Here is a 19,734-nt window from a genome sequence, read left to right on the forward strand (position 1 = left end):
TCTTGCTAGCAGATTGCTGAAGATGACAGATTAGGGATGGGAAGCAAGGAAAAGGGTGTGCTCTCAAGTCTCCGAGATGGTAAATTTGTAATTTGACATGCTTACTGGGAATTTTTATTACCTGGAGTGTTTATTTAATTATGTATTTCTGTTAATGTTCAATAGAGAACAGTTTCTAAAACCTTTCTGCATAGGCCTTACTCTAATTCACCACCACCACAAGCCATATCCAGTGGCACCTTCTTAAAAGACTTTTTTCTCCTGAGTTAGATAAACTAACCTATCCCCTGCTTTGGCTAACAGTTTTGAAGTATGATCATATAAGTTTTCAGATCTGAGCGGCTTGTCTTTTTCTTCAACTCTTTTTCATGGTTGCTTACCTGTATGAAAGTATAGTCATTGTGTGTGTGTTTTGGAGTCTCTTGCCTAATAAAAATTGTTTCCTGGTTAGAACTCATAGAATTTGGCCTCCAAAAGGTCTGAACTTAGTCACTGACTTTTTAAATTATTTACCTTACTGTCCCTGTCTCTAATATTCACATAATGTTGCCCAAGTTTATCACAGTTGCTTGTGTCTTGGAATTTTAACTCTTAAGAGTGTACACATTCATCCTTACCACTTTCAGCAGTACCTTCTCAATCTTACCTGCACCTGTCTCCAGCTACCAATAAGTGTTCCTATTAGAATGGAAAGAATGATTCTATTGCCCATGACATGATTTGGACACCCCCCCCAAAAAAAAAAAAATACTGTGATAAAAATTGGATTTTTATATTTAGCCAGTAAAATACTTGTTCTCACCAACATTTTCAGATGACCGTAATCTTAGAACATGGGTTGGAATTACTGTGATGTCTGAATACTAAAATGATTTTTATATAATTAAATTGAAATGCAGATGTACCTTGTTTTACATAGATATGCTTGTAAACAAAAGTATGTGTGAAGAATGTAAATTAACTTATGCCCACTAAGGAGCTTTGTTATTTCAAGATATACCGTACAAAAAAAAAAAAAGATATACCATACTAAATACTCTAACAAAGGAAAAATACCCCAGTTTACATCTTGTATAAATCTTTTTTCTTTTATCTGTTTTGCTTAAAGCAAAGTATACTTGATTGGCCTGTTGATTCTGGAAAAGTAGTCTTCTTTGGGGCTCCTTTTAACGTCCACTTTTTGCTTTGATGCTAGATCGAGCGGTTGGAAGTAAGCAGCCTCGCCCAGACTTCCAGTGCAGTGGCCTCCAGCACTGATGGCAGCATCCACACAGACTCTGTGGATGGAACACCAGACCCTCAGCGTACAAAGGCTGCTATCGCTCACCTGCAGCAGAAGATCCTGAAGCTCACAGAACAAATCAAGATTGCACAAACAGCCCGGGATGACAACGTTGCTGAGTATTTGAAGCTTGCCAACAGCGCAGATAAGCAGCAGGCTGCCCGCATCAAGCAGGTCTTTGAGAAGAAGAACCAGAAATCTGCCCAAACCATCCTCCAGCTACAAAAGAAGCTTGAGCACTACCACAGGAAGCTCCGAGAAGTGGAGCAGAATGGGATCCCCCGGCAGCCAAAGGATGTCTTCAGGGACATGCACCAGGGTTTGAAGGATGTGGGAGCGAAGGTGACTGGCTTCAGTGAAGGTGTGGTAGACAGTGTCAAAGGTGGACTTTCCAGCTTCTCCCAGGCAACTCATTCAGCAGCAGGGGCAGTGGTCTCAAAGCCCAGAGAGATCGCTTCATTAATTCGGAATAAATTTGGCAGTGCAGACAACATCCCTAACCTGAAGGACTCTTTAGAAGAAGGACAGGTGGATGATGGGAAGGCTTTGGGAGTGATTTCAAACTTTCAGTCAAGCCCAAAATATGGTAGTGAAGAAGATTGTTCTAGTGCCACTTCAGGCTCAGTAGGAGCCAACAGCACCACTGGAGGCATCGCTATAGGAGCATCTAGCTCCAAAACAAACACTCTGGACATGCAGAGCTCAGGATTTGATGCACTATTACATGAGATCCAGGAGATCCGAGAAACCCAGGCCAGGCTAGAGGAATCCTTTGAGACCCTCAAGGAACATTATCAGAGGGACTATTCATTAATAATGCAGGCCTTGCAGGAAGAGCGATATAGGTAAGTTAATATGGAATTAAAATCCGAAATTATGTTTGGGGTTCCCTTTTCTTTGGCTATTGTCAGGGGGGCTGGCTTTTAAAGATATTTAGTAGACTGTCTTTCTCTGGAATGTCCAGAGCACTTTAGATATGTAATATGATGTCTGCATGAGTTCCTATCATAGAATGCAGATGACAGACACAGCAAAATTAAATAACTCCCAAGGTTACACACCAGTGAAGCATTGCAGTTGACAGGTGATGATTACTGTAGCTCTCCAGTCTTCCATTCTAGTTTAAGACTTTCAAATGAACCCCAAGGTTTCTGAGGCATTTCATTTATTCATTTATAATTACAGAGCACAAGTCATTGCAGCCTGTATGTATACTACATTGAATTCAAAAGATTTGTTATAACCCCCAACTCTGTATAAATCAAAGACATAGCCCGTCCAAAATGTAATGAACCTGTAGCTATTGGGGCTTAAACACATTTATCTAGGCAGTTGGTGTAGAAAGATTAGACTGAAAATAAATTCAGATAAGCATGTCTGTTACCTTTACTATGAATTGGCAAACATTTGAATGGGAATGAACTTAAACATGTGAAATGGTTCTGCAATAGCTAGAGAATTCTCAGAGGGCTAAATGCTTTGAGTTATAATCTGTGCTAAAGGTAGAAGCTAATAGCTTTGTTGTTTCATATTACACTCTATATTCATATTAGACCATTCTTCAAATTGTGTGTCTTTTCCTCTTGTTTCCATCACATGCAGATAGAAAATAATGTCCACCTTGTAGTACTTAATCAGATCCAAAGTTTGTCAACCAGAGATAAGCCACCTCACTGATACTGATTAAGAGCTAATCTCATGGGAGCCACAGGTTGGGTTAGGCCTTGAAAGATGTTTGTTCTGGTTTTGTTCCAGTTTCTAATGAGAAGGAATCCTCAGCAATTCTACTATATCAAGGGTTGAACAGGCAATCTTTTAAGGTCCCTTTCACCTCTTTTTTTTAAGTGATTTTTTTTAAGTTTGCTTTTATGAGATAATCTCAGGGCCTGAATAAATTATTCATGTGAATCAGTAAGATGAGTGAAGAGTTGCAGCAGCAAACTCTTTCACATGGTGAAAACACTAGTCAGTAATTCAGTCCTGTCTGTTATCTTCACTCTTCCATCCTTTAATTCAAACTTAAGACTTTGTGAGGAAAGGAAACAAAAGTAGAGGAGAGGGCAGGGGAGGGAAGGGGAGGGAGGGGAAGAGAAAAGAAGTTCTAAAAGCAAATACATTACCATTCTTAATTCATTGTTTTATGTATTCTTTAATGTACTTAGAAGACAATATCTAAAGCAATGAGCAATCTTAACAAATATTCAAGTAGACTCAAAATAAAACACCTGGTCCTTTGTACCATATTATATTTAAGTCTTAACATTCAAATTCTTGTTCTGCCACTTACTAATCTTGAAAATTGGGCAAGTTTCTTAACGTTCCTAAGTTCTAGTTTCCACATCTCTAACATGGGAAAAATAATAGTCCCTCATAAGGTTACTGTGACATTTAAATGAAATAATTTATGTGAAGCACATAGCTTGGTGCCTGGCCCAGTAAGTACTTTGTTGATGTTAAGTAGCAGCTGCCACTGCTGCTATTAAAATATACCCCTTTGAACCATGGAGACCTGGGTGTTCCATAGTTAGTTGCTCAAAAAACCAACTGCCTGCTTTGACCCTTTTATTTTAAATGGATAGCAAAACATTCCAGTTTTTAAATTCTTCCAGAGTTTAAAAATTCATATAGAGTTGTTACGTCTTCAAGTCAGATGTAGGCCAATGTGAGAAAATCAGAGAGGAAAAACAGGTCTCCCAAGACCCACCTGTGTATACATTTAAAATAATTCAGAGACAGGATAGAACTTTAGCTCCATCCCCAGTCTCCCTCTTTCCTACACAAAAAGCTAAGCCTCTGGGAGAGTAGAAATAGAAATTAGAAGAGAGAGACTCCTGCAGGCTTGTCTTTTTGTCTGGGAAGGAAGTAGCCTAGGGATGAACTCAAGGAACACTTTTCTAACCAAGAACCAAGCGCACATGGCTGCTTTAGATGCATTTCTGGTTATTTTCAATGCTTTCGTTTATTTTACTGACTAGAGGCCTGGTGAACAAAATTCATGCACTTGGGGGGTCCTTCAGCCCAGCCTGCACCTTCTCACAGTCCGGGAGCACTCGGGGGATGTCCAACTGACGGCTTAGACCCACTCCCCTAAGCCGTCAGTTGGACATCCTTAGCACTACCGCTGTGCTCACCAGCTGTGAGCCCGGCTTCTGGCTGAGTGGCGCTCCCCCTGTGGGAGCACACTGACCACAAGGGGGCAGCTCCTGCATAGAGCATCTTCCCCCTGGTGGTCAGTGCAAGTCATAGCAACTGGTTCTGCCATTCGGTTGATTTGCATATTGGCCTTTTATTATATAGGACTAGAGGCCTGGTGCACAAAATTCGTGCGAGTGTAGGCCATCATTCCCCTGGCTGCTGGCACCAGCTTCCCTCTGGCACCCGGGACCTGGGCTTCCCTCCGGCCGCTGGCAGGCACCCGGGACCCAGGCTTCCCTCGCAGCCCCGGCTTCGTCCAGAAGGTCATCTGGAAGGATGTCAGGTCTAATTAGCATATTACGCTTTTATTATTATAGATTATCACAGTTGACAGGAGGAAGGTCATACACAGAATTGCTGCTTATTATTTTAAGAGATGGGGAGGAAGACACTATCACTGACAGCATTTGCTAAACTCCTGTGATATGCATAATGCTAGGTGCTTTACATATATTTGCTAATCCTCACAATAGCCCTGCAGGTGTATTATCCTTATTTTACTAATAAGGATATTGGCCCCAGTGCGGTTTTAAAATTTGCCAGAGGTAGGTCACTTGGTAAGTGGTAAAGTCAGGAATCAAACCCAGTTTTATCTGATTCCAAAGCCAGCATTTTTTCCATATCAGGCCAGTTCTTTTGTTTTGTTTTCCAAGCTTAAACCTAAAACCTCTATAATTAAAAGACTACTTTTAGAGTCTAGCTCTAAGAAACCTGGACTTCATTGGCAATGGGTATTGGACCTTTCCCAGGTTTCACTAAAGGTTGAGTCACTATTTTTAACATATTTTGGAAAATTCTGTAAATGCATAAGCTCTGGAAAGTTTTCTCAAGCTAATACAACAGTGTAGATATGTACTAGAGGAATATATTAAGAAACCCTCATTCCCATCATTATTTCCCCTTTTCAGAGTTCCTTCTCAGTGTTACTTAATGTGCTTCCCATTGCTCTCTACCCCAGTGATTAGTGCCAAGTCAGGATTTTTGCTCAAGATCATCTACTTACTCTGGAAAAATCAGAAGCATCAAGGAGCCTGTAGAGTACAATGTGTCTGTGTCTGTCTCTGTCTCTCTCTCTTTCTCTCTCTCTCCAACCATGTAATTGTGCCATGACTGAATAGTACTTTAGCCACCCACATGCACTTAGTCCTGGAAGCCATTGTACCAGAGCTTGGATCTAAACTCCACTCCAACTTTTGACTAGTAGTTTAGACTTTGAGCTTTGCATTGGGCACTCAGATATGAGTGAGATTACCTACTTTTGGAAAGGAAGGAGACAAGGTTTAGACAGGTTTTTAGTGATGGGATCTGTACTGACTTCAGATTCTTCTTGTCTTGCTAGTAGTCTTTTCATCCCATTTAAGTATTATTGTAGATCTGTTAGTAGCAATGGAGTATTCACTTAGTACTTCAGAGATAAGTGGAGCCCTTAGATATTTAGTTTAATCTTGTTCTACACATGAGTACAGTGAGGCCTAGAAAGATAAAGTGACTTTTGCCAGGTCACACAGTAAAATGGTTTAACTTATATTTAATTTGCTATTTAAAAACTGGAGGACCAGTCCTATTTTCTTAGTGAGTATAATATATTAATGAGTTACTATAGGAAAAAATTCAGCTGTGGCAAAATCCGTTGAAAACAGGGGAGAACTAGGAAAACAACTTACAGACAGTTTTACAGGTTCCTTTTGTAGTTTTTCCCTAGGGAACCTGGCGCAGAATCCTACTCATCTACTGCCTGTATAAAGCAATATCATGTAGGGCAGGGATGTTGATGAAAGCTTCTATTTTAAGGGGATTATTGTGCTTTAGAAATTGGCTTCTGAAATTGTATTAAGCCCAGAGATATTTTAAATTGCACTGAGTCATAAGAACAAAAATACAGAAGGAGGCAGTCACCATTAGCAGTCATCACTTGCAGTAGAACAGTCAGTAACTAGGCTAACCCAATTAGGTACAGGCCATTGAAGTTCTAACTAAACAAATTGTTGTTTAAATATAATTTTACTTAAAATAAAGTAATTATCACTGGACATAAGACAGATATAACTATGTTAGCCCCTTTATTTCAGGTTTTAGTCCTGTTTGTCATCTAGTAAATTGATCAGAGAATCTCCAGAAGATACGTGGCCAACAAGTTTGAAATAGAAACTGAGAATATTGGATCAAATTAGCTCTTTGTTTCTAAGAGAAAAAAAAAGCCTAATTGGGAGATGCTCTTAGGAAGGATAAGACCTTTCATAAAAGAAATTTACAGATAAGCTCCTCCTAGTTTAGCCACTGAAAAAGTAATGGAGGAAAAATGGGGAGGAAGTTTAGAGTAGGGAAGAAAGGGAGAGGAGATAAATTACTTCATTAATAAATTGAGGCTGGAGGAGGACCTTATTTAACTCATCTAAGCCTCAGTTTCCTCTATAAAAACAAGATGATGATATCTATTGTACATGTTGTTGAGATTATTAAATGAGATATGGTCTGAGGTGTACCAGGATGTTAGAAAACTGTCATTACCAAGTCTGAATTACCCAGAAAGCCCTTCTAGCTTTTATTTATTCCCTATATACTTTAGGCATCTGCTGTCTCTTGTCTATAAGACAAATGCACTGCCCTTAAAGTTTGGGGACTGGTTCTGTACTTTTTCCTTACCTTTTTCTTAAAATTTATTTATTTACTAGAGGCCTGGTGCATGGATTCGTGCACTGGTAGGGTCCCTCGGCCTTGCCTGCGCCCTCTTGCAATCCAGGATCCCTTGGGGGATGTTGGAGAGCTGGTTTCAGCCCGATCCCCGCAGGCCAGGCCAAGGGACCTGCGCTTAGCCTTTTACTTTTATATAGAGAGACTAGAGGCCTGGTGCATGAAAATCGTGCCTGTGGGAGTGTCCCTCAGCCCAGCCTGCACCCTCTCCAATCTAGGATCCCTCGGGGGATATCCTAAACCAGCAGTCAAACAGCCTTTTCACAATCCAGGATTGCTGGCTCCTAACCACTTGCCTGCCTGCCTGCTTGATTGCCCCTAACTGCTTCTGCCTGCCAGCCTGATTGCCCCCTAACTACTCCCCTGCTGGCCTGATTGACACCTAATTGCTCCCCTGCCAACCCAATCGCCCCGCAACTGCCCTCCCCTGCCGGCCCGATCGCTCCCAACTGCCTTCCCCTGCTGGCCCGATCACCCCCAACTGCCCTCCCCTGCCTGCCCAATGGCCCCCAACTGCCCTCCCCTGTCAGTCTGATCTTGTCCCCAACTGCCCTCCCCTGCTGGCCTGGTAGTCCCAACTGCCCTCCCCTGCCTGCCCGATCGCCCCCAACTGCCCTCCCCTGCCTGCCTCATCACCCCCAACTGTCCTCCCCAGCTGGCTCAATCGCCCACAACTGCCCTCCCCTGCTTGCCCCATCGCCCCCAACTGTCCTCCCCTGCTGGCCCGATGGCCTCCAACTGCCCTCCCCTGCCGGCCCGATCGCCCCCAGCTGCCCTCCCCTGCCTGCCCAATGGCCCCCAGCTGCCCTCCCCTGTCAATCTGATCTTGTCCCCAACTGCCCTCCCCTGCCGGCCTGGTCACCCCTAACTGCCTTCCCCTGCCAGCCCGATTGCCCACAACTGCCCTCCCCTGCTTGCCCGATCGCTCCCAACTGCCCTCCCCTGCCAGCCTGATTACCCATAACTGTCCTCCCCTTCTGGCCATCTTGTGGCGGCCATCTTGTGACAACGTGGGGGGCGGCCTTCTTGTGACGTCATGGGGGTGTCGCGTGAGAGCCACCTATGCTTTTATTAGTATAGATTAGAGGCCCAGTACACAGATTCGTGCACTGGTGGGGTCCCTCGGCCTGGCCTATACCCTCTCACAATCCAGGACCCCTCAGGAGATGTCGGAGAGCCGGTTTTAGCCCGATCCCCGCAGGCCAGGCCAAGGGACTCCACCGGTGCATGAATCTGTGCACCGGGCCTCTAGTATGCATATAAAATATTTGGTTAATCTTTTCCTGCCATTCATCAGTCTGTTCCATGTTTCCATGCCTGTGGTTTCCACTCCTGTGTTGAGCGTCTGCCCCCTGGTGGTCAGTGCGTGTCATAGCTAACGGTTGGTCGACCGGTCGCTTAGGCTTTAATACATATAGACTAGAGGCCCGGTGCATGGATTCATGCACCAGTGGGGTCCCTCGGCCTGGCCTGCAGGGATCGGGCCGAAACTGGCTCTCCGACATCCCCTGAGGAGTCCCGGATTGCGAGAGGGCACAGGCCAGGCCAAGGGACCCCACCGGTGCACAATTGGGACCGGGGAGGAACCGCGGGAGGGCTCCAGAGTGTGTCTAGCCCATCTTGCCCAGTCTTAATCGGCCAGATTTCAGCAGCAATCTAGTCTACCATTCGAAGCATCTGCCCCCTGGTGGTCAGCACACGTCATAGCGAGCAATCAAACTCCGGTCTCCTTGTCAAATTCCCCAGGGTACACTTTGCATATTAGCCATACACACACACACACACACACACACACACACACACACACACACATACACACACTAGTACTAGTGGCCCCGTACATGAAATTCGTGCACATTAAAAGGGAATTAATTAGAGGAAATATTTTAATATTGCTGTTTGCCCTTTCTCTATAATAGAAGTGTCAGAGATGAAAGAAAATTAGTAAAATGTATATGAAAATCTCCCTCCTGTCAGAGTCTGGGGTGCACTGTGGGACCCAGAGTCAAGTCCCTGCCCACCTCAAAATCGCAGGAGACCCAGACCCAGCCGGCCCCACTCCCATCAAGCCCCGCAGGGCAGGGAGCACAGCGGAAGTGGGGAGCATGGCCTCAGGTCCCCTGGTGCCAGGATGGGGGGTGGCCTCAGGTCACCCGGTGCCTCGGGATGGGTGCAGCCTCAGGTCCCCTGGCCCAGGCACTGGGGCAGGGGGAGCGCCAGGGCGGGGTTGCGCCAGGGCAGGGGGCACAGCCTCAGGTGCCCTGGCACAAGGGAATGAGGGCACGAGGATGCAAGGGTGAGATGACCATTTGCATATTAGCCCTTTATTATATAGGATATATATATATACATACCATTTTCCCTGCTTTGCCTACCCCCACTCAGCCCTTACCCACCCCTCCCTCTGGCCCTCACCACACCATTGTTTGTATTCATGGTCCATGAATATATATTCTTTGGCTAGTCTCTTCTTTTTCAACTGAAGGCTAGTTCAGCCTCTTTTCAGACTTCAACACAAATGAGGTAACAAAAGTTAAGGAGGCAAAATCCACTTTCTGCAATTCAGCCAAGAATATATTCAAGCTCCCACCACATATATCCCCTATTCCAACTATGTCTCTTTATTGTGGTCAAACACTAGCAGAAGCTACATCAGATCCCTGGCAAACATTTGGGAAATAATGCAGTAGTTTGCTCCCATAGTTGCTTATCTGTGTCAGCCCTGGGACCTAGTTCTTCCTGTTTCTCTCAAATACCTGCTCTACAAGATTCTTCAGCCATCCTGTCCTAGTGACCTATTTCCCAACTATGGAAGCACCACTGGCTCTCAGAGATGACTCCAAACTTTTGAGCCACACCTAAAGAGTGATACATTAAGTGAAGCATTCCCAACCTGTATACTCACCCAATTTCTCATTCTCAGGAATTTGACCCAAAAGAGCCCTGGCTTATCTTTGATCTAGGAAGGTGACTACTGTGTTGATTAATCCAGTGGATGAAACACTTTTCCAAGATCAGTATTCATTTATGAATTGTTCACCACCAACAAAGCATATTGAAATGTCTATGTTCCCTTTGAGTTGTAATGATTTACAAAGGACCTTTGAGGAAAAAGTATTAAAATGACATTATTAATCTCGTGTTACTTTGTGTTCCACACTGAGTCTTATGAAAAGCACTTGCTAATCAAAATCATATGCTAGTAGGATAAAAATCCCCCTTTTCGCTGTCTTCCTGAAAGTGGCCAAAGGTGACTTCTGAAAATGGCTTGCTATTCATTTGACTCAGAAAACTCTACAATATCATGCAAATCAAGAGGTTCAAATCTTCGTGTTCACTTTAGGAACACTTGTGAAATTGCCCAGGCCATTAGTATATGCATATTCAAAAAGCCACCAAGTATTTGAAGGATGTCACTTTATGGAAGCAATGTGTGCCATTCCCTTGTTACAATGGTGGAGTTGGTAAGTGTGTCCGTGCCAAACAGTGGGACAGGACAGAGGGTCAGTGGCCCATAAAGAGTCTGAATTTTTACTGCACATGCTTAAAAATGGAGAGTAATGCTGAACTTAGGGTTTAGATGTATATTCTCTGGTCATTGAGCACATCCAGGTGAACAAAGCTCCCAAGATGTGACGTAGAACTTAACAGACCTCATTGGTGGATTAACCCATGAGCTCTCTCCCTGTCATATTGAGATGGTCTTACTATGAAAAAGAGCAGAAGAGTAAGTTGCACAGAAGAAAAAGATATTCCAGAAGAAACTGAAGAAACAAAAACTTGTGGCCTGGGAATAAATTCAGCATAAAATAAATAATAATAAAAGTTTTCTTGAAAAAAAATCCCTTTTTATTTCCAGATAGCTTTAATTATTATCAGATGAAGGGATTTAATTTAAAAAATCACATATGAAAGGCTGTACACAATTGACCTTTCCTTTTCCCCCCCTAATCTTTAGTGTTATTATTTAATGAAAAGATAGAAGTGTTCTTTATATGAATTCCCTAGGTATCTGGCTTCTCCATTTTAGAATTCAGACCAGAAGTAAACATTAGCAAGTAAAGTAAGTAAAAGAGATTATATTAATAATGGAAGTACTAGTGGGAACAGGAATATGGGTGTTTTTTTACTTTTTGTTCAGATTTTGCATTTGATTAATAGTACAGGAAAAAATGTTTTTTAAAAGCAACAATTGAAAAAATCTACAAACAAAAGGCATGAACCAAATAGTTCAGCTCCTAACTGTACCCCATTAACGGGGGAAATTTACTGCATCGTTCTTGGGCTCCCATTTCTTAATTATAAATTGAAGGTACCTCCTCAGGAAGAGGGAGGTGAGGATTAATGTAGAAACATCCTCATGAATCTAAGTTCCTCAGAAGCAGTTGCTACACATAAAACGGCACAGAGAGGGTACTTATCATTGTTCTTGTTATGATTGGTTCTAGTGTTTTGATGCTTACAGTGATTAAGTAGATTAGATTGAACCCTAATTCCTCCCCACATGCACTCCTCCACCCAGAATAATACCACATCATTTTTACTGGGCTCTTTGTGTTAGCATGTTTTTTCACATGTAGGTTGTTATATAAGCCACTCCAAGGCTGATGGCACTGAAAAAATGTTTGACTGGAATTGCTGAGCATAATGTATAGGCTTGTGAGGTTGTGAAAAGAGCTGAAAAACAAAACTTCCATGACCTGGGTGAACAAAATAGGGAAAGTGTTTTAATTATCACAGGCCAGTAATGTTTTCAAGGCACTGAGGCAACCCAGAAAACATGCATTTCAAGACACCAAGGGCATTTCACCAATTTCTTTGTTCACATTTTGCAAAGGCCTCAACGTTTATGGTTTTCTCAGTTTCCTCCCTGATGTTTCCTACAGATTGGAGGTGTTTACTATGGTAACCCAAACACAACTGTTTGTGTAAGTGTAAGAGGATTTTAGTTACACAATAACAGCTATAACTTTTCTTTCAGAAAATCATCATTTTCTAGATAATCCTTATGACTCTAAGAAGGAAACAAATGCTGGTAATTACTAATGAATTAATGGGACTGTTTCTACTGGATCCATTGTGGGTCTTGTTTCACCCTTGAATTCTATAGTTTATGAGCAGGAACCAGGACTCAAACACAAGTATTCCTGGCTATAACACCTGTAATAATTTCCTCCCCATTTTTTTTTTAATTTCAAGCACACTGCAAACTGGAAAAAAATTGTACAGTGAATGCCCATACACTTATCTCCTAGATTCTACATTTTACTATGTTGTTTTATCACTTATCTTTCCATCTACGCATCCCACGTCTGTCTTATTTTTTAATGCATTTCAAAGTACATTACATATATCCCTAATCTTTCTTAACAGCTTTATTGAGATATAATTCCTAAATAATACAATTCACCCATTTAAAGTAAACAAATCACAGCATATTCACAGATATATGCAATCATCACCATAATCAGTTTTAGGACATTTTCAACAACCTCCAATTTTTCCAATCCTGCCCCAGCCTCTGGCAACCATTAATTTTTTGTCTCTATAAATTTGCCTGTTCTGAACATTCTACATACGTGGAATCATACAATTTGGTCCTTTCCCATTGGCATCTTTCACTTAGCATAGTATTTTCAAGGCTCATCCATATTGTAGCATGCGTCATTACTTCATTTCTTCATTTATATGTGTGTATGTGTGTGTGTGTGTATATATACCTACTTTTTCATTGATTTTGAGAGAGAGAGAGAAACATCAATTTGTTGTTCACTTATTTATGCATTCATTGGTTGATTCTGACCAGAGATTGAACCTGCAACCTTGGCATATCGGGACAATGCTCTAACCAACTGAACTACCTAGCCAAGGCTCATTTCATTTCCTTTCCAAATAATAATTCATTTTATGAATAAACCACATTTTATTTACTCATTTATCGGTTGATGGACATTGGGTTGTTTCCACTTTGGGGCTATTATGAATAATGCTGCTGTGAACATTCATGTACTAGTACAAGTTTTTGTGTAGAAATAAGTTTTCATTTCTCTTTAGTATATACCTGGAGTGGAATTTCTGGGTCAGAAGTTTAGCTTTTTGAGGAACTGCCACACTTTTCCAAAGCAATTGCATCATGCTATATTTCCACCAGCAATATATCAGGGTTTGAATTTCTCCACATCTTCGCCAACTCTTGTGATTATCTTGTATTTTATTATAGAGTCATGATCTTTTTACTAGTATTACACTCCATCTCCCTTTGTAGCTGTGTGATTTGGGTCAGCTATAGACCTGACTCAGATGTCTTCCTTATAAGGGGTTAGCTTATCTGGGCTTCTTGAGTAGTTTAAAAGTGGCATCGCAGTGTAGAGGTTAAAAACTTGGGTTTTAAAGTCAAATAAACCTGCCTAGCTGGTTTGGCTCAGTGGATAGAGCGTCGGCCTGTGGACTGAAGGGTTCTGGGTTTGATTCCGGTCAAGGGCACATGCCTGGGTTGGGGGCTCAATCCCCAGTAGGGGGCATGCAGGAGGCAGCCAATCAGTGATTCTCTCTCATCATTGATGTTTCTACCTCTCTCTCCCTCTCTGAAATCAATACAAATATATATATTTTTAAAAAATAAAGTCAAATAAACCTTGATTCAAATCCTTGCTCCCCTACTTAATTTCTGTGTGCCTTGGGCAAGTTACTTTAACTCACCTTTAAAGTGAAGATAATTTCTACTACCTTCTTGGTGTTGTGGAAATGAATTTGCATAGAAAGCACTGAATAGCCCTGATCGGTTTGGTTTGGCTCAGTGGATAAACCGTCGGCCTGCGGGTTTGAAGGGTCCCAGGTTCGATTCCGGTCAAGGGCATGTACCTCAGTTGCGGGCACATCCCCAGTAGGGAGTGCGCAGGAGGCAGCTGATCAATGTTTCTCTTTCATCAATGTTTCTAGCTCTCTATCCCTCTCCCTTCCTCTGTAAAAAAATCAATAAAATATATATATATTTTTAAAAAGCACTGAATATACTTACCTGGCAGGGGAGATACCATGATCACAAAGGTGGTTTCCCCAGGGTGAGGCTTATCCATTGCACTCCGGGTATGCTGACCCCTGTGATTTCCCCAAATGTGGGAAACTCGACTGCATAATTTGTGGTAGTGGGGGACTGCGTTCGTGCTCTCCCCTTAAAAATAAAAATAAATAAATAAATAAAGCACTGAATAAATGGTAGCTCTGCTACTGCTGCTGCTATTTCTTTTTAATCTGACCTAATGGTATACGTGAACTATGTTTAATATCAAATAAAGATTCCCCCAGCATTCCTCAAAGACTGTATAATTTGTGGGCCAAGAGATTGGGGCAGTAGTTTATAGAACACATGCCAAAGATGTCACATGGGTCTGCTTTCATCAGTATGCAGGCTGGTTGCTACCACCATGCTCCCCTCCCTGCCACCAACATTAATCTTTAGCTTAGGAGAGTTATTTGCTGACATGCCCATCCTTTTTCTTAAATCCCAAGGAACTGACACATTGGAACACCCGTTTTAAAAAGCCCCTCTCTGATGAGGAGAGAGAATGATGAAAATCATCAAACACTGAAAACACCATAAAACAATGGGCTTAATTTCATAAAAAGACAAAATGTTAATCTTATGGCATTGGGTGAACTTAAAATTTGATAGAAAATCAATTCCAGAGGTGGCACCTATTTTTGAGCACATGCCCTGGACAGCAGATGAAGTGAAAAGGCAGAGTTACGGAAAATGTTGGCCATAGTTACAGACAAACGGTAGAAATGCTTTTTGATCACCCTGTTCAGTCACTTTAGTAACAGAATTTCAGCATGAAAGGAAGCAATACAGATTCCTATCAAGGATAAAGGAGAATTAAACAGGATTCAGTAATATAGTAAAAGGGTCAAACTATGCTTTTTTAAAAAAAATCTTGTTTCTTATAGGAGGAATGAAGTTCAGGATATTGTTACTTATCATATAATCATTGGAAGAAAGAATGTTGTTGATGCCACAACAGAAAAATTTTCTTAAACAAAGACCTTTCCTGTAGTTCTTAAAAGTTTGTATGCTATAGATGTGATGAAAAGTAAGGGAAAGGGGAGGGTAGTTTTAAATGTTTGAGTTCTGGTATTTTTATTTTTTTAATAAGAAGTCCTCTGAGGCTCACATGCTAGTGTTAGGTGTGTGCTTACCTGAGTAGTGCTCGCTAGTTAGTATATACTCCAGTTGGGATGAGCCCTCTGTCTGACAGAGAGGCTTCCATTCTAGTCACCATAAGCTGGGGCTGTGTTTATTCTTTCCTTTCTAGTCTTTTTAAATGTGTAGTCTTCAACCTTTCTCCTACCTATGTAGCTCTTTGTTTGATTCCTGGGACTCCACACACAACTTACCCCAGTCTGTCCTCCTCACCACTAACATATAACCTATTTTCCTAAAATACTGTGTTCATCATGTCACCCTTTCCCCTTTCAGCAATCTGTTTTGGACCCATCTACTGTCTATTCCAGAATCCTCACTCACCTGCCTATCTTTTAAGACCAAACTTCCCTTTTTTCCTCCAACATAGATCCACTATTCCAATTATCCTAATACATTTCTACCTCTTGTCCTTTACCCATGCTCTTTTCTACGTGGAAATTCTGCTCTCGTTCTTTAAACCTGTTCCAGTCCCATGGGTCATTAGATGCCCTGCCCAGGTTCCATCTTTATGTAGAACTAGAGGCCCAGTGCATGATTGAATCATGCACATATAGGGTCCCTTACACGCTTTCGCTTTCGATCACGGGGGAGCTGGGTGCCTGTCCGCTGGTGCACCAGGCCTTTCAGAAGCCTCCGCGGCGCTGGAGGCTTCTGAAAGGCCTGGTGCCTGAGCAGACAGGCACCCAGCTCCCCCGCTTTTGATGGTCCACGGCAGGACATGAGCTCACTGCCCCAGAGGCCCCTTCTGTGCCGCAGCACAGCCATGGTGCAGACGCTGAGCGCACGCCGCCACTGGCAACGTGCGCTCAAAGTCCCGCTGGCCCAATCAGCCACCCTGAGTCCCGCCCCCCCCCCCCGCGCCTCCTGGCCAATCGTGGGCATAGCAAAGGTACGGTCAATTTGCATATTTTTCTATTATTAGATAGGATAAGCTCTCTTATATGTAGTCCTAGTGCTAGTCATACAAGGTGAATTAAAATCACCTTGCTCCCAAAGGACTTGTATGCATGCATATTAGCATAACCAATGGACACAGACACTGGGGCTGTGGGGGCTTGCCTGGGGTGGGAATGGCTGGGTGGCAGGGGGCGTGGGGTCAAGCGGGGAAAAAGGAGACATGTAAAACTTTGGACAATAAATAAATAAAATAATAAAATCACCTTGCTCCCAAAGAATCTCATCTCCTTTCATTTTCCCTCAGCTATAGTCACACAGGCCTACGTTCTTTCCCTCAAACCTACAAAGCTTGTTTTCCACCTTGAGAACTTTATACTTGTTATTCCTTCTGCTTTAAGATGTCCCCTACCCCATCTTCACAGCACTTATTCATATTATCATTCAAGTTTCAGTTCTCATTGTTGAAGAGTGTTGAACTGGGAAGAGGCCTTCCGTCTTAACCAGCCACCAGGTGCGCTGCTGTATACCCCTAGTGATCTTATTTTGATTACTTATCCCTTTCTGCCATCATCTTGGGTTTTCTGCCTCTCCCTCATCTCTTCCACCTCTACTTTAGAATGTAAACTCCTGAGGTCCGGGTTTCTATCTTGCTTACCACAATATTCCCAGTACTTTGAACATACCTGACACACATCAGGCTTTCAGTAAATATGTGTTGACTGAGATGTCCTTGACACTGTGCTTGACCATGGGAACGATGGGCTGTGAATCATGGACATCAAGGTGAGTGACCTGTCCATTGTCAAGCTACTGGGGACTGCTTGATCAGTTTCCATTTATGTGCTTGTTTATCTTTTGATGAGACCTGCTTAATTGTACTCGAGTTTTCACTTCTCCCATATGCTGCTCAGAACAGAAAAAGAACTGCCTCATTTATTATAGGTATGCTCAAAGCTAACCAGGGTTGCTGGCATTTCTGCAAATACTGTGTGTGAAGAAGAATGTAGAAGAGTTATGTTGCCACTATCATATGGCCTTGTGATAAACTGCCCATTTTAAGGAAGTGCTGTACCCACTGGGATGCCCTGTTACCCCAGGCCACTCAACTTTTTTGTGCTTTTATTTTATTCCTTTGCAGAATGAGTTTGGGGATTAGAGGTGAATAACACCAGGAAAATACAGAATGCCTAAATTTTTAATTTCCCCCCCCTTTTTAGATGTGAACGATTAGAAGAACAACTGAATGACCTAACAGAACTCCATCAGAATGAAATCTTGAACTTGAAGCAGGAATTGGCCAGCATGGAAGAGAAAATTGCATATCAGTCCTATGAACGGGCCCGGGACATCCAGGTTAGCATGAAGGATCCAGGTGTAAAAGCAAAAGATTAAAAAAAGTAGAATGATTGTTGCCAATGGCTAGGGGATAGGGGGGATTGTTGTTAAATAGGTATAGAGTTTCAGTTTTACAAGATGAAAAGAGTTATAAGATAGATGATGGTGATGGTTGCACAACAATATGAATGTATTTAATACCACTGAACTTTATACTTAACCCTTTGCACTCGCTTGCTTTTTTTCTCGAGCTGCTACCGATGCTAACCGTGTCGAATCACACTCGACATCCGGGTGCAAAAGGTTAAAAAGTTAAAATGATAAATTTTGTTATGTATATTTTAACACAATAAAAAAAAAAAAGAAAAAGGAATGAAGTACTGATAATTTTACAACATAGATGAATCTGAAAAACATTGTGTCCGGTTGAAAGAAACCTGTCACAGAAGACACATATTATATTATTCCATTTATATGGAATGTCCAGAATAGGCCAACATATGGAGACAAAGTAGATAAGTGGTTGCCTGGGGCTGTGGAAAAGGGAACCGGGAAGTGATAGCTGAGGAGTAGAGGGTTTCTTTTTGGGGTGATGAGAATGTTCTGGAATTGTTATAGTAGTGTACAACATTGTGAATGTACTAAATGTTATTAGATTGTATATTTTAAAATGGTAAATTTTGTGTTAGGTTTATTTTACCATAATAAAAAGAAGTTTAGGGGGGAAAGGTTGGGAGGGTAGAGTATCAAAAGAAACCAATACCAGCTATAATATACCTGCTCTTCATTTCTCAAAAATCTATACAATTTGAAGGTGATACGCTTGCTTGGGTTTCTGGGAAATGTTTCTTAGGCTCAAAATAGTCTCAGCCTATGGAAAATCATATGCACTACATCTGTTAGTTACTGCTTGTGCAGACAAGTCTCATGGCCATCTTGCTGATCTTCTTCTGTAGCAAAGGGGGCTTTTATCCTAGCTGCCAAGTCAAAATCTTTTATAGGTACATTGCTAGGCAGTTTGTGAGAATACCACAAGGCTATCATGTGTAAGGCTCGTAGCAACCCTCTAGTTTATTCTGTGGGAAAATAGAATATTTATCTTTTGCTTATCCAGTTGGGAGGTATTTCTAAGGGAACATTTGGTAATTTAATGTGAACATCTTGAAATTAGTCTTGGAGAGGGTCTAGGAAACTTGTATTACAGTAGCCTAAAAGAATCAAGAGAATGTCTATATTATTTGCCCAGCTACTGTTTTGTCCAGGCGCCTGGAATTCTGTTTATTTTTTAGTTTTCCCCCCCAAGATCATAGTGCATCAGGAAGTATCCTGTGTCCATTCTCCAGCTAACTTCAGTCTGAAGTTGCCTGACCTTCACTTCAAATCCTAGGAAACCAGGACCCATTGAAACCAAGATCAGAAAAACCCAGGGTTCCACCAATGCTGAATTTTGGAGGTTATCTGACTTAAGGGAATAGGTTCTATCCTCTGAGTCTTATGGTAAATTTCATAAAAACCCATGGGTGAAGGTCATAGCCTTAAGGGGAGCAGATCACTTGTAATATTTGGTCTAGTATTTGAGCATAGTGTCCTCTCTACATAGATCAGTAAATCTTAAAAAGGGGAAGTACTCTGCTCTGTACTTAAAAGACAGAGCAGAGAGCCCTTTCCACTGATGTCAGGGACTTACTTGACTTAAAAGAACACCTGGTAGGGTGTACTCCATTGTTATAGTGGAAACATTGGAAATAACCTAAATCTCTCCAATACGGAACTGGCTGACATATTTATACTATAAAATTACCTGCATCAGTTAAAAAGAATGAGGTGGATTTCTACGTGTTGATATGGAGAGATCGCCAAGACTCATTGTTGAGAGAAAGAGGCAAGTGTGGACAGTCCTATATTATGATAGAAAATAAAAAAATAATTCCATACATTTCCCTAGGCACATATTTGTATACACTTAAAACATAGGTGAAAGGATGAAAACAAACCAAACTGCAGTATTTACTTCAAGAGCAGGGGCTGGAATTGAGGAAAATATCAAGAGAAAGTATGTGTCCTATTTGAATTTTTTTATGGTGAACAAGTAGGTGTGTCTTGTGCAACTTAAATTAATAATTTTTAAATG

The 19,734-nt window shown here is 41.9% G+C and overlaps 1 protein-coding gene and 1 non-coding gene across 7 annotated transcripts in view; both read left to right on the top strand.

The window, feature by feature from the left end:
- Positions 1-19,734, top strand: part of TMCC1 (transmembrane and coiled-coil domain family 1) — a 181,490-nt gene that overhangs the window by 136,560 nt on the left and 25,196 nt on the right. For all 6 annotated transcript variants that reach the window (XR_008554505.1, XR_008554504.1, XM_054708167.1 and 3 more), the window contains 2 exons: positions 1,196-2,127; positions 17,486-17,621. Coding sequence is in view for 4 of the 6 variants with exons in the window: in XM_054708167.1 (XP_054564142.1) it covers positions 1,196-2,127; positions 17,486-17,621 (1,068 nt within the window). In the remaining 2 variants the exon portion in view is untranslated. The remainder of the gene's footprint in view (positions 1-1,195; positions 2,128-17,485; positions 17,622-19,734) is intronic.
- LOC114228596 (U1 spliceosomal RNA) lies at positions 14,179-14,342 on the top strand. Its single transcript, XR_003614738.1, has one exon. It is a non-coding gene; the product is annotated as a U1 spliceosomal RNA (small nuclear RNA).

This window comes from Eptesicus fuscus, chromosome 18 (assembly GCF_027574615.1).
Source record: "Eptesicus fuscus isolate TK198812 chromosome 18, DD_ASM_mEF_20220401, whole genome shotgun sequence".
NCBI classification, from domain to species: Eukaryota; Metazoa; Chordata; class Mammalia; order Chiroptera; family Vespertilionidae; genus Eptesicus; species Eptesicus fuscus.